At 43.6% G+C, this 12,862-nt stretch overlaps 2 protein-coding genes across 9 annotated transcripts in view; one reads left to right on the plus strand and one right to left on the minus strand.

Moving 5' to 3' along the window:
* Positions 1-12,263, minus strand: part of RPL7L1 (ribosomal protein L7 like 1) — a 50,788-nt gene extending 38,525 nt beyond the window's left edge. For 6 of the 8 annotated variants that reach the window (XM_050320470.1, XM_050320472.1, XM_050320473.1 and 3 more), the window contains exons 1-8: positions 12,175-12,263; positions 11,910-12,018; positions 10,331-10,497; positions 10,045-10,182; positions 9,702-9,811; positions 9,314-9,526; positions 7,843-9,061; positions 5,829-6,044 (exon numbers count right to left, since the gene is read on the minus strand). In XM_050320470.1, the coding sequence (XP_050176427.1) occupies positions 9,318-9,526; positions 9,702-9,811; positions 10,045-10,182; positions 10,331-10,497; positions 11,910-12,018; positions 12,175-12,236 (795 nt within the window). In that variant the 5' untranslated portion in view covers positions 12,237-12,263 and the 3' untranslated portion in view covers positions 5,829-6,044; positions 7,843-9,061; positions 9,314-9,317. Of the gene's footprint in view, positions 1-5,828; positions 6,710-7,842; positions 9,062-9,313; positions 9,527-9,701; positions 9,812-10,044; positions 10,183-10,330; positions 10,498-11,909; positions 12,019-12,174 lie in introns of all 8 variants that reach the window. The other 2 variants (XM_050320476.1, XM_050320475.1) reach the window with 2 other exon arrangements.
* MAD2L1 (mitotic arrest deficient 2 like 1) lies at positions 5,381-8,015 on the plus strand. The gene is made up of 5 exons (XM_050320477.1): positions 5,381-5,517; positions 5,710-5,856; positions 5,940-6,060; positions 6,587-6,690; positions 7,199-8,015. The coding sequence occupies exons 1-5, from the start codon at positions 5,439-5,441 to the stop codon at positions 7,369-7,371; spliced, it is 624 nt and encodes a 207-aa protein (XP_050176434.1). The 5' UTR covers positions 5,381-5,438; the 3' UTR covers positions 7,372-8,015.
* Positions 12,264-12,862: the final 599 nt, after the last annotated feature.

A 12,862-nucleotide genomic window follows, 5' to 3' on the forward strand; every position in this document is an offset into this window, starting at 1 on the left:
AGAATAATGCAAAAGCATGTAACACAGTAAATACAAAAGAGGAATATTTAAAGTTTGACTTACTTGTGACAATTTCACTTCCACGCATCATGTAAATTTACACCTTTCCTAGTTCCTCACGTTATTTAGAACTTTGTTTTCCATTTTCCTCAGATATGGAAAGATTCTGATAACTTATAAAATCTGCCAGTGAGCTGTTGCCAATTTCGGTATATACATGATTTAGAGCTGGTTTTAGTTTAATTGACATTTTACTTCTTTAAAACACAAAAACAAACCACTGAGGAAAAAGCACTCACTTTTAACAGGATCATGGAAATATTAGCAACAGCAGTCCATAAATCACTAGAAATGATTTTTAGATTCCCAGAAAATGAACAATCAGTGTGTCAAACAGAACGGAGGTTTGGTGGAGAAGGAATGTGTTTTTCTGGGAACAATTATTTTGCTTCACAAAAATGAGTCCGGTTGTAAAGGACAACCCTATTCCAACATAAAGCTGGTTTCTAGTGTTCCAGTTAAGATTACAGTGAGCCAAATATAAGAAAATTTAGCCAAATATAAGAAAATTCATTCTCAGGCACCTTCACCAAATAAAAAGGTTGATCCCATGAAACCTCACCTTAGTATTGGTAAAGACACTGATAATTTCACACTACAAATCTCAAGAGCAAATAAGGGAGACACGCAGTTCTAATGTCCCACTCCACACCATGCCCTTCTCCTCCACTCAAAGACTGAGAGAAGGGCTAAAGCCAGAAAAAGAAAGGTAGAAAAAGGTCATGACAGGGTTGAGCAGGGACTGAGACTGCCTGTTTTAAGAAACAACAAGAGTGATTTCACACAACAGAAAGATTCTGTAGAAAGAAAAACTGAAATAGCACTACACAGGTCACTGTTTTGTGATCATTATTAACTAATACTGAATAGCGAACAAAAATTGGCCCTTGAGCCATTTGCAAATTACAACTCAATCAAGTTTTACAAAATGCTTTAAAAATCACATCAAGAATTGAATTGTGAAGTTGAAAAGTGTGTCACTGCTTTCTCAGAAGGTCTGCAAAGGTGAGCACTGTCATCTGTGCACAAACACAGGTTACTCCCCTGTCACAGCAGCTCACACATGAGTATTCTCTGTATTTAGTAAAGTAGCTACAGTGGCTTTTTGTGAGCCTTTAACACTCTAATAGGCCTGCTAAATCATGCTTAATCACAATTCATCATCTCAAGAGATGGGTCCTTTAGTATCTGAATTCTCTGTCTAAATCTTCAGGAGGTCTTAAAATCCTGTGCAGTCAGTAGTTTCCCATTTAGATTTCTCCATTCTACTATAAAGTCGGTAATTTTCCAGTTCTAGTCGTGCCCAGCAGCTGTAAAAGTCAGTTTATACCAACTATGCATACCAGAACAACTCTCTCAAGCAGAGGTAGCCGATGAGCATTGCCCAGACAAACAGCACAACCTTTTACAAACCTAGGTTATTTATGGGACTTTGACCACCTCAACCCCTTTTTGAAGTACGTGGAACTGAAGAACAGGGTTGGGGTAAAAAAAGTGACATGACACAGCAAATCACAGGTAAATGAACACGTGAGAGTGAACAATGTGCTTCCTGAGCTCTAAGTCCTTGCTTACTCCAAAGTGTGCACCCACATGGAGGCCCTGTCTGTCAAACTGTTTCTGTTACTGTACGTTTTAAGGTGTTACACCAAGCTCTTGATTACAGCACTTCACCACCACTAGATGTGTGATGTGTAAAAAGTTGCAGGTTATCGTTTGCCACCAATATTGTTTTATGGGTTTTTTAACATTGTTTACAGTGAAACTGTCACATAAACAAATGTGACGACCATTAAGAAGAAATATTAAAAGAGGTTCTCTGTCAGGAGTTTAATTCAGAGAAGGAGATCGCAGTAAGTTTAAATTTTACCAGTACTGAAAGGCTTACACAAAGTGAAATGAAATGGAAAATAAAGTACTTGAAACACAGAATAATATGGCAGCTGGACTGTGGTTCTGGACACTCTTTGCCAGGTTTGACCATTAAAACTCAACCTCTTCCTTTTACCTGCTGCCTTCATATGAATTTTCAATTCCCTTTTGTTCTTCCCAATTATGAAAAAGGATTCCTACCTTCACTTGAAATGTTTAAAAATAACTGTTCACCTGTCAGAATGCCTTCACTGCAACCACAGGTAAATGCCAAAACTGGGCATCAAGTATTTCCTTCGTTCTGGAACAATGTTTTTCAAACTAGCAAAAGAAATGCATCTAAAACTTGTCCAAAGTACGTAACAGTAAGAAAAACTCACTCTACTTCAAGACAAAAACCGAAAGGGTGCAGATAATGTGTGGGCCTGGTGCCATCTCCTGGTAGTTCAGAGGCAAAGCCATCACAAATTTTTTTCACCCGTGTATCCTTTAGAAAAAAGTCACGTGTTAGGGAAAACAAAAAAACCACCCAAACAAATAAGAAAATGATACCACCTAGTGTTCTACAGGAGCTTTCAAAACTCTCAACATCCACAAAATGTTATTTCGCTGTCCAAGGCAGCCACTGTCTGGACTTTCAGGCCAATGTAAGAACACCATTCAGCTTAAGTAAAGAAACATCAATTTTTTTTTCATTTGACATAAGAAATAAGTACCCGGCCTAGTAAGCCTAATTTCAAAGTACATTCAGTACCACTGAAAAACGTTAATGCTACAAAGACTGTTGAAAACAAACTTGACCAAAACAAACAAACAAACAAACAAACAAAAGAGCTTGGTAATAAAATGTCTGACAAAAAGTGCAGTATTTTACATTAAATATAGAGTTAATTCCAGATAACAATAAATCACCACGGAATTCTGGATGAGAGCTGTATAGAAGCTCACACACAGCAGGGTGATTTAAAGATAGGGAAACGATTTAAAGACTAGGAAGTTTTAAAAATAACTCTTACATAAAGGAGCAGTGATAGGACTTGGCTCTGCTGCTGGCCTACCCTACATCAAGAAACCACTCAAAATTGCTTGAGATCTACCACAAAAGATAAAACTCGTTTTAGTGAGGCTTAATATGACCATCTGTTAATACCATATGAGGGCTTTTGTAGCACATTTCGTAGACCCTTTTGCTGTGCTGGAAGGAGAGACCTGTGCCCATCATCCAGAAGGTTAAAAATAAATTAATAATGGCAATGAACTCTACAAGTGAGTTATGTTTTCTAGTTTGCTGAATGACTATGGGAATGTGACCTGGGTTACCTTAAAAAAAAAGCAGCACATAAAAGAAATGGAAAGAAAACTAGTAATGCACTGCAAAAGGGAATTTATTTCCCTAAAGAGACAGAAAAATTAAAATTTAAAAGTGCAAAGGTGTCAGGTTTTTTTGGGTAGGGAGAGGGGAGCACATGAGGGCAGAAAACAGTGCTAACCACAGTACAGAACTGGGGATAGAGGAGTGATCCAAAACTCTGAAATAGCGTGCCAGGTGCAGGAAGTTTAGGATTTGAACAGAGGTACTGAGGATCACCACCCTTCCCAGTACCTGCCAGGTGAATCTTGGGAGAAGTAATGAAGATGCAACTAAGTCTGTTGTTGATAAGCAAATGGACCTGGTCATACCCACCACACACCTGCAAGCCATCCAAACCGAAACACAGGGAAATCAACTCGGTAAACCAAGAACCACCTGGATTTCTTTCTTCTATTTGGTTTTAACAGTAAAATAGCTGGAGCAGAAATATGTGAAGTATTAATCAAAAGCTCTACTGTTCTTGCCTGGCCTTATGCAACGTGGCTTTCAAGGTCTTTTATTTATCACAAAAATGAGCAGCTCTCAAAAAACCTCAGAGGAAACAAAATGGGTGAAGAGCCAAGTGGAGAAAAAAAAAAAAAGGGGCATTGAGGCCATTTTGAACACATGACTGAGAGCAGAAGAGTACGTAAGATTTGAAACAAAACAGCTGATATTCACAGCTATCTAACTTCTAAAAGCTGGGCTTTGGATCAAAAATTCTTCCATTGCCACAGGCTTTGAAACACGCCACTCAGAAATATTTTATTCAGAGGATTTATGTCTAACACAATCACTAGTGATCAAGACCCAGAATAAAGTTCTCTTGGTTAAATTAAATTATTCAGACCATTTCAGAACTCCAGCACATGACTTCAGGACTATACCATTTGCTTTAATCACAGCAGCATGAACCTTGAAGCAAACCATATCTCCTCTTGGAGCAAAAACTGAAACCAAGAGAAAGCCTTAGCTTTTGAGGGAAAGTGGTTTATTACAACAAAATAAGCAATCACACCACATGGCTTTTATCCTCAGTATAAATATTTCTGTTTTGAACATAACTTCATTTTAAGACTGTTTGATTTGTTTCTTTCAAGGTCCACATGGGCATCTAACATACCCAGGCTTAGATAAGGTAGTGTCAGACAATGCTTCAGAAAACTCACGTTCAGGGAAAGATTTCATTTGCAGCTTTTCCATGCCCGACAAATCCATTCAATTTTCATTTTCTTGCTTATTAATTGATTTTATCAGCTAATTAGCTGGCCATCTACTTTCTACCCCAGTAGACAGCAACTTCTCCCCTTCATAGTATTTAAAAACTTCAACATTCCTTGTTGTTTTACTCAGTCTCTCTTCCCTGTTAACCTCTACCAGAGCTTCTTCCAGTTGTGACTAGCCACTGCTAGTGGTGTCCCTGTAGTAACAGGATTGATTTAAGCTGTTTGACCAACTAGGAATTTCGCTTCCCTAAGGCAGCCCAACAGCCCACATGCCTCTTAAACCCTTTATTTTGGTGTTTCAACGGATATAAGGAAAAACTTGCATTTCATCCTGCTTTCCCAGATTCTCCCCACCTGCCTTTTCACATGTTTTTGTAGAATATACCATTTTTATTTTAGATACCGCTACATGATTTACATAGTGATCACCACCACAAAATTGAAAAAATTAAATCACCCACACGCGATCTATTAACTTAATTCAGTTCGTACCTGGAAAGTGTAATTTTTAAGTTCAAAAGCGCTTTCGTACGGTGGAACGTCCCTAAAGGAATGCTGACAGCGGACTTCCCACGGCATTCCCGGGCGAAGCTCCTCACTCGCCCCACCCGCGCTGGGCGCTGCCCTCAGCACCCGCCCAGCAGGTGCGACGGCACCTACAGCCGGTGGGGAGTTTAACATGAGGAAAAATCTTCCCCTTCTAAGATGCAGCTGCCTTTCGGGGCACGCCGCAGCCCTTTTTTCCCCGTGGATAAGGGCGCGACGCTCCCCTTTCCCTGAGGGCAGAGCCGGCGGCCCGCCGTGAGGGGGCACGCGCTCCCCTCAGCCTCGGCGCGGCCGCGCGCGAGGAGGGGCGGGGCGGGGCAGCGGGAAGGGGCGGGGCCCGATTCGAACCGGGCGGCGGGGAAGCAGCGGCGGCAGCGGCGGCCATGGCGCAGCCCCAGCTCGGCCGGGAGCACCAGGGCATCACCCTGCGCGGCAGCGCCGAGCTCGTCGCCGAGTTCTTCTGTGAGGGGCTGCGGGTGGCCTTGGGGGCCGCGGTGGGAGAGAGAGAGAGAGAGAGGGAGGGAGGCTGGGGAGGGCTGGGAGGCCGCGTCTGGTGGGGAGACATGGCCGCCGGCGGGGTGGGGCGGTGGTACACATCCCTCTCTCTTCCTCTCCCTGTTTCTCTCCCTCATCTTCTCGCTTCCCCTCTCGCAGCCTACGGAATCAACAGCATCCTCTACCAGCGCGGCATCTACCCCCCCGAGACCTTCACCCGCGTGCAGAAGTACGGGCTCACCCTCCTGGTCACCACCGACCCCGAGCTGACCAACTACCTCAACAACGTGACGGAGCAGATGAAAGGTGCGGGGGAGGCTCCCGGGCCCTCCCTGGTGTGCCTCTGCTGGCCCTTCTCGCTCTGTCACTGACCGCTTGGCTTCTTTCAGAGTGGCTGTACAAGTGCATCGTGCAGCGCCTGGTGGTCGTCATCTCCAGCATCGAGAACAACGAGGTCCTGGAGCGGTGGCAGTTCGACATCGAGTGTGACAAAACTGCGAAGGATGACAAGTGAGTAACGCAGCCCCTCCACACCTGCTCTTCCTTATCCCCAGGAGCTGTGCAGGCACAAGATCAATGCCATGTAATTGTTCCTTCACTTGTTCCTCCTTTCTTAGTGGTTTTATGATCAAACCATACATAATCGTCAGGTTTTGTTTTTTTGTTTTTTTTTTTCAAGCATCAGATCAAACTTCGATTTTTAATCCTCAACAAAGCATGTAAAGTCCTGTACATTTGGGTACATAACCCAAAGAACTGCTGCTTTCCTGTTGTTATGCCAAAGTGCTCTCTTTCATTTTGGACTGAGAATAAATGTAACATTCCTTACAAATATTGGGAAGCTGCATAAACAACAACAAAGGGAGACCAGCTATAGACTTTTTTAAGTCTACCTAGCTAAGGTTTTAAAGTGTCACTACTATAAACATACTGTAGCAAACAGACCAACAGAGCTTAATAGAGAGAACTGTATTTAAAGGAAGCTGTCACCACAGTAGAAGTTTTCTTTCTTACCAGAGTTTCCTTGCTTTTCCAGTGGACCCCGAGAAAAGTCTCAGAAAGCAATTCAGGATGAAATTCGCTCTGTCATCAGACAAATAACTGCCACAGTAACTTTCCTGCCACTGCTGGAATCTGCCTGTGAGTATTCCGAATGTCACTAAAGAAAACAAACACTTTTGGAAAACCTCAACAGCTTTTCCATTTTAGCTAATATTTTTTTGCTGATTTTCTGAGGCTTTTTGATTACTACATGTCATGTACCATCATGTTTCTGAGACAGCACTTTGTTAGACTGAGATCAGGACAGAATTCAGGGTGGCTTAACTAACTTAAAGAAACTACTATGTGTGTTCTGAGGAGTGTAAGTCGATTTGTGACTAGCTGTGGACTGGCTTGTGTTACACAGAGCTCAGCTCCACAGCATTTTTAAGGTGTTTAAAAAAATTCACAACACTTGAGAAAACTAGAGTGTTCTCAGATGAATATAACAGTATGACTTGTTTTCGTGTTTTAAATAGTTTTTTTTCACATAACTATTAGTGTAACTTCTGAGAACACTGGTTCAAGTGCTAGAAGGCGCACTTCAAACCCGCCATCTCTTTACGTGTGTATTACTATTAATTAATTTGTTGCCATTTGCTTACAGGTGCCTTTGACTTGCTGATATACACAGATAAGGATCTGGCAGTGCCAGAAAAGTGGGAAGAGTCAGGGCCACAGTTCATTACCAATTCCGAAGAGGTTCGTCTGCGTTCCTTCACCACCACGATCCACAAAGTAAACACCATGGTGGCTTACAAGAGGGATTCTGTTCCCTAGGATACAGGGAGGGGGCTTGTGGGTGTGTGTGTATATATCCTATAACCTTGTATAGTTTCTGTTCATAGTGCAGCTGAGCCATGACCTCACCATTACTGTTGCTCGTGCTGAAGTATGACACAAAAAAATTCAACATGCTTGTGATAATGTGATAGAACACTAGACTGAGCTGGCATCATGGTAATAGTTCAATTCTTACTTTACTGTATGAGCTAAACTAATGGTGGGTTAAACCACTGCCTTCACTAGAAAAACTGCCAAAATCTAGGATTAGCTGCTGGAATTGTGTTCAGTTCCTATAATTTTGTATTTTAAGATTATTTTAAACTGTATTCTTTTAGCAGGCTTAAGTTCTCTCTGGCAACTAAAAAAAAAATCTCACTCCTGAGGTGCCAGTTTCCATGTTAAAAGCTTGGGCTATTTTATTACCAGAAATAACACTAAAAAGAATCAACCAGACAATTCTTGTACCTTTTGTACAGTGAAAGCAGCTGTTTATCAGGAAAACTTTTAAATACATGAAGCCTTGTATTTTAATGACCGCTGGGCTCTAGTTCTGGGGATGGTGTTGTTCTGTCTGTAGTGTCTGTCAAGCATTTTCCATGTTTGTATTCTTGTTTTATAGAATAAAGCTTCAAATTTTATAGTATTCTGTAATTCAGAGTCTGCAGTACTTTCTATTTCAGATGGTTTTATGAATGCTGAATCTTAGTTTGTAACTGTAATACAGCTAACACCCTGAAGGCATCCTACTTGTTTCCTCTGACTCTCGAATCAAGTCTTGTGCAGTCAACATGAAATCTATTTATGGATTAATAGTTTGATCCCATTTAAGTCTTCAAATAACAGTATAAATAGTCACAGTGGGCTAATGATTAAGCACAGTGCTTTCCATATTTGTTAGACAGCACAGCATTCTTCTTGTGTTCTTACCCATTGCTGCAGTGGAAGAAATTAGGGATTTAAAACTCTGTTAATGGAACTTTCGGACTCTTCCACGTTTCTGTTCCTTCCTTCACCACATTAATTTCAGCCAAAGGACTGGACTTTTTCCACTCTTTTACAGTGATGTAGGACTCTTTCTGTTATAATAATATAATTCCAGAAGTTTATTTAAAAAACATTGATAACATGTACCCCACCACTGTATTACAAACCTTCTGGGCTTTCCTACCAGGAAATAATTCTCTCCAGCAGTCCCAGTCTAGCAGAAGTAGAAAGGCAGTCTTCTGTAAATCAATCAGTAGCACAAAATCATGTCTTTTTTTTTTTTTTAAATAAATACAATCTAGGTAATTGAAAAATTTATGAGGGCTGGCACTGCAGTAACAAAGAAACCTGATGTTTTCTTCTGCTTGTTCAGCCTAAACAGGTGGACTGCACTACACCTTCACACCTAGAAGCAGGTACACTTCAAGGAGTGAAGTCTGCAGTAGTGAGCATAAAAAACCTTGTTTAACAGAGATGCAAAAGTCAAATTTCTCAAGGAAGTTCATTCTTGTATCCAATAGTATTTATCTTGTAAGAAGGACCAGCCCAAAGTCCATCTCCATCATCATCTCTGTGTTTCTTCTTTTATAGAGGCACAAACAGTCAAGAGAGATAGCGGATCCTTGCATATAGATAATGTCCATTAGAGTTACATGTGAAAAAGGAACAGGTTATAAATCCTGAAGTTTTCACAAAGACCCTGCAGAACAGGAAAGAAAATAAAAAGCCAGTCAGTCATATTAACACAAAACTTCATGGAGGTCTCCAACAGGATGTGCTGATTCCTAATGTGACCAACACCGCTCATTAGTTTCCCCTGCTCTGAGGGTCACTTTTTGTAGAGTGACGAATCAAAAACAAGGGATACACCCCTCGTGTCCAATGGCAGTATGGTTATTAGGAAAGGGAGTAAAGGAGAAGGTTCAGAATTCACCCAACAGGCAGCACTCACCTGACTAGTTGAGCTGACGTATGAGCTGGTTGATGGCTTCCCCTCTGTAGCCAGGCTTTCCCATTTCCTTGAGGAAACCCACTTTGTTACGCGATGCGTGGCGAGCCACCGACAGGTGGAATGGCCACAGGAACTTCGTGACTTTTTTGAAATACTTCCCAGTTGAGTAGATTTCATGAATAAGGTCTTCCAGGCAAATAATACCACAGCCCCCTGCAGAAAAATAAAAATTAAAAAAACAAAAGCAATGGCTAACTGTATTATCATTCCTCACGCTGCTCCAGATTGCTAGCCCTCCAGTCTGGCAAGATTCTTCTCCCTCCCTACACTCTCAGGTCAGACTGTAAACTCTCAACTCTTTCCTCAATTTTCTCACCCTCCTCCTCACCTAAATGTTCCTCTATCAGCATGTTGTCTGTCAGAGGCACCCTCTTCTTCTTGATCACGGCCTGGCCCCGTTTCAGGATGAGCTCTCGTACAGATTTCAGGTTTGGGTATCTGTACAAAAAAAAAAATCAGGTTCTGCAGTGAGAGACACAATGCAGTGGGAAGCCCCATCCTTCCTGGGAAAGTAGTAACCAAGCTATGTTGAGGACAAGAGACAGTAACAAGTTTTTTATATGAATTTGGTTAAGCTTTGACCAGCTATGGATCTGTGATACCAAATGGAGAACCAAAAAGCAGTAACATTCCCATACAAACCACTGCCAAGCCCCAGGAGTGGTACTTACCCCCACGCCACGTAAGGTTCCACGACCCGCAGCAACTTCAGGGTTAATGGGGTCAGTTTAACAAATATCCCAGTGAAATTCTTTCTCAGCCGCAGCAGCTCCATCGCTCTTTTCACCCTCCTGGTCACTCCCTTAATACTGAGTCAGAAAAAAACCCAACTGTTAGTAATGAAGACAGCAGCAACGAAAGGCCTCAGATGAGTGTGATGATCGCGCTTCATTTGCACAGAAGTGTCACAACAAGAGGCAGCAATAATGAAGGCAAGGAGTAGGAAGAGTTTCTTACTCCACAATCCGCACAACGAAGGCCAGTTTGCGCTCCTGAGGTGCCGCCACCGCCTGCCCAGGTCTCTGCTCCATGCGCCTCAGCCGGGTGTCATCGCGGCGCTTGCGCCACGAATCGCGAACAAAAGTCTCAAGGCGTCTGAACTGGATTTGTTTCCCCTTCTGCTGCTGCAGTGAAAAGGAAAAGAAAGTATCACCCACCCCAACAGTCTCAGAAGTTTGCATCTGACAGGCCAAATGAAATGCAGGGCTTGAGGAACAACGTTCCTTCGGCTTTGGAAGCAGTAACAAGAAAATAAATTTGATTATCTAAGCCCAAGGGGGACACAACTGAGGGACAACACATGAATTCAGAGGCAGCTAGATATAATTTATGAACAGTGAACAACGAGTTTTTCCCCATGAAGAATATAAATTAGGGAAAACAGCAACACCCAGGATACTTCTAGACACAGGAGAAATTAAATGGAAGTATCTGCAGCCACAGATGATCACAGCTACGCACCCAGCTCAGCAATCGCTGGGAAAGCCAGACACAACACCTGTATCTTGGCAAAGGAGATACTACAGAAATACCATAGGGTGACTCAAAACTACCATCCAACAGAAAATAACTGTTTATAAAGTTCTTTTCTAGAAAGGCACACATACACACACACATACAAAAAAAATCCAAGCATTCAAGTAATTATTAAATATTGCTAATTTATACACAAAACATCCAGTTGGCTTGGAAAAAAAACACTTTTCAGAATTATGGGAAAATTTAAAGCATTTTTTAAATTGAAATTGCTTATCCTTAACTTAGGAGCGAATACATCCACCTAAATCATAGTGCATAAATCATACAAATAGGACTTGAATATGCATGGGAGTTACACAGTAATACTTAAGATAACACTACTAGTTAAATTAAAGTCATTTTAAATTATAGCATCTAATGTTATGTATCTTCTATTTTACCTTGTAAATCCTCCATAAATTGGTTTGAATTTTCAAAGCAGCCAGACCTAATCAAAACCTCATCACTAAGGTCATTTCTCTAATGAGAGTCTTAAGGAGTGGCTACTTAACACTATTGCTTATGCTTTCACTTCCACCTTGAAAATACAGCAAGCCACTGATGTGTTTAAAAACACAAACACAGTATCCAACAAAAATGGCACTATAATCCCATCAAAAAGGGCTTCACTGAAAAAGCTTTATAATGCTTCTAAGAGAAGGGTTACAAAGGTGAGCTGGTTTCAGAGAGCGCAGACAACTCAGCAGCGTTGCAGTTCCCCGTGTGTGGCTGTAAACACATCCCAGCAGGTCACCTCTCATGCAAGAGAACAACTCACACACTTCAATACACTTCTGTTCCACTGCAACCAGCCAGAAAGTCTTGCCCTTTTTACGGGGCTCACAGACACACGGAGCAGATGCCCAGGGAGCGAAGAGCCGAGCTCAGGCTCCCTTCGGAGATAACCCCTGGGTGAGGAGGCCGATCACTGGCATCGCTTCCGTACGACTGCAGCGAATTGCGATTCCCTCCCTCGGAGGACAAGCAGAGCCAGCACGACCCCCGCGACCAGCCGTACCTTGCGCTTGTTGAGCAGCGCCTGCTTGGCCTGGGTGGCCTTGATGGCCAGGTACGCCTTCCTCTTCTTCAGCAAGTTCTCCGGCACCAGCGGGATCCGCCGCCTCGGCCTGCGGGCGGGACACCCCGGTCACATTCCGGCCCCACATCCTCCATCCGCCCCTCCCGGGCTGCCCCGCCGCCGCCCCCAGCTCCGGTGCCGCGCGGTGCCCGCGGATCCCGGCGGATCCTTCCTTCCCTCCCTCCCTCCATCCCACCGCACTCACTCCTCGGCCTCCGCCATCTTGCCGGGGTGGCGCCGCGCATGCGCCGGGGCGGGCCGTGACATGGCCGCTCCCCCCCAGGTTCCCTTCGGCGTGTCCGTGTGTCCCGGGGCGATGGGAAGCGCCTGTCCCGGAGGGGAAGGGGCGCACTGCGGTCCGACCGTGCGCTGTGCCGTGCCCATCCACACGCCGGGAGCCTTGGAGGGAAGGGACGCTGGGACACACTCGTTGTGGACAGCCGGGCCGCCCGCAGGTGGTGCCAGAGCCTCACGTTAAGGGATGCTGTTCCCTCCGCTGGGGTTGTGTTCCTGGTCTGCTCCCTCTTGGCCATGCGGGATAGAGGAGGGATGTGTGCCTTTACACTGTTAACCATCACTGCGTCTGCTGTCAGCTTGGTTTACACCGACCACAGTGTTGCCTTACCAGCTGGGAGCTCCAGCCTGGCACTGGAAGGCTCAGTGGTCCCCGGTTTCCCTGCTCGCCCCGGTGATGCTGCAAACCTTTGGAAACACTAAAAATTAGGCCACTTCTGTTTTGACACCTAATACTTGAATATCTGTATTTAGAAACTCAATCCCACCTGGCCAGGTGTGTGCTCTGCAAAGAGCACAGCCCTCGGTGAGCAAACACAGCTCCCCATGAACTTCTGAATTTATGAGACAGAAAACAACAAGCTTATAAAACAAATTGT

Source organism: Myiozetetes cayanensis, unplaced genomic scaffold (genome assembly GCF_022539395.1).
Source record: "Myiozetetes cayanensis isolate MyiCay16 unplaced genomic scaffold, myiCay2020 scf24, whole genome shotgun sequence".
Lineage (NCBI taxonomy): Eukaryota > Metazoa > Chordata > Aves > Passeriformes > Tyrannidae > Myiozetetes > Myiozetetes cayanensis.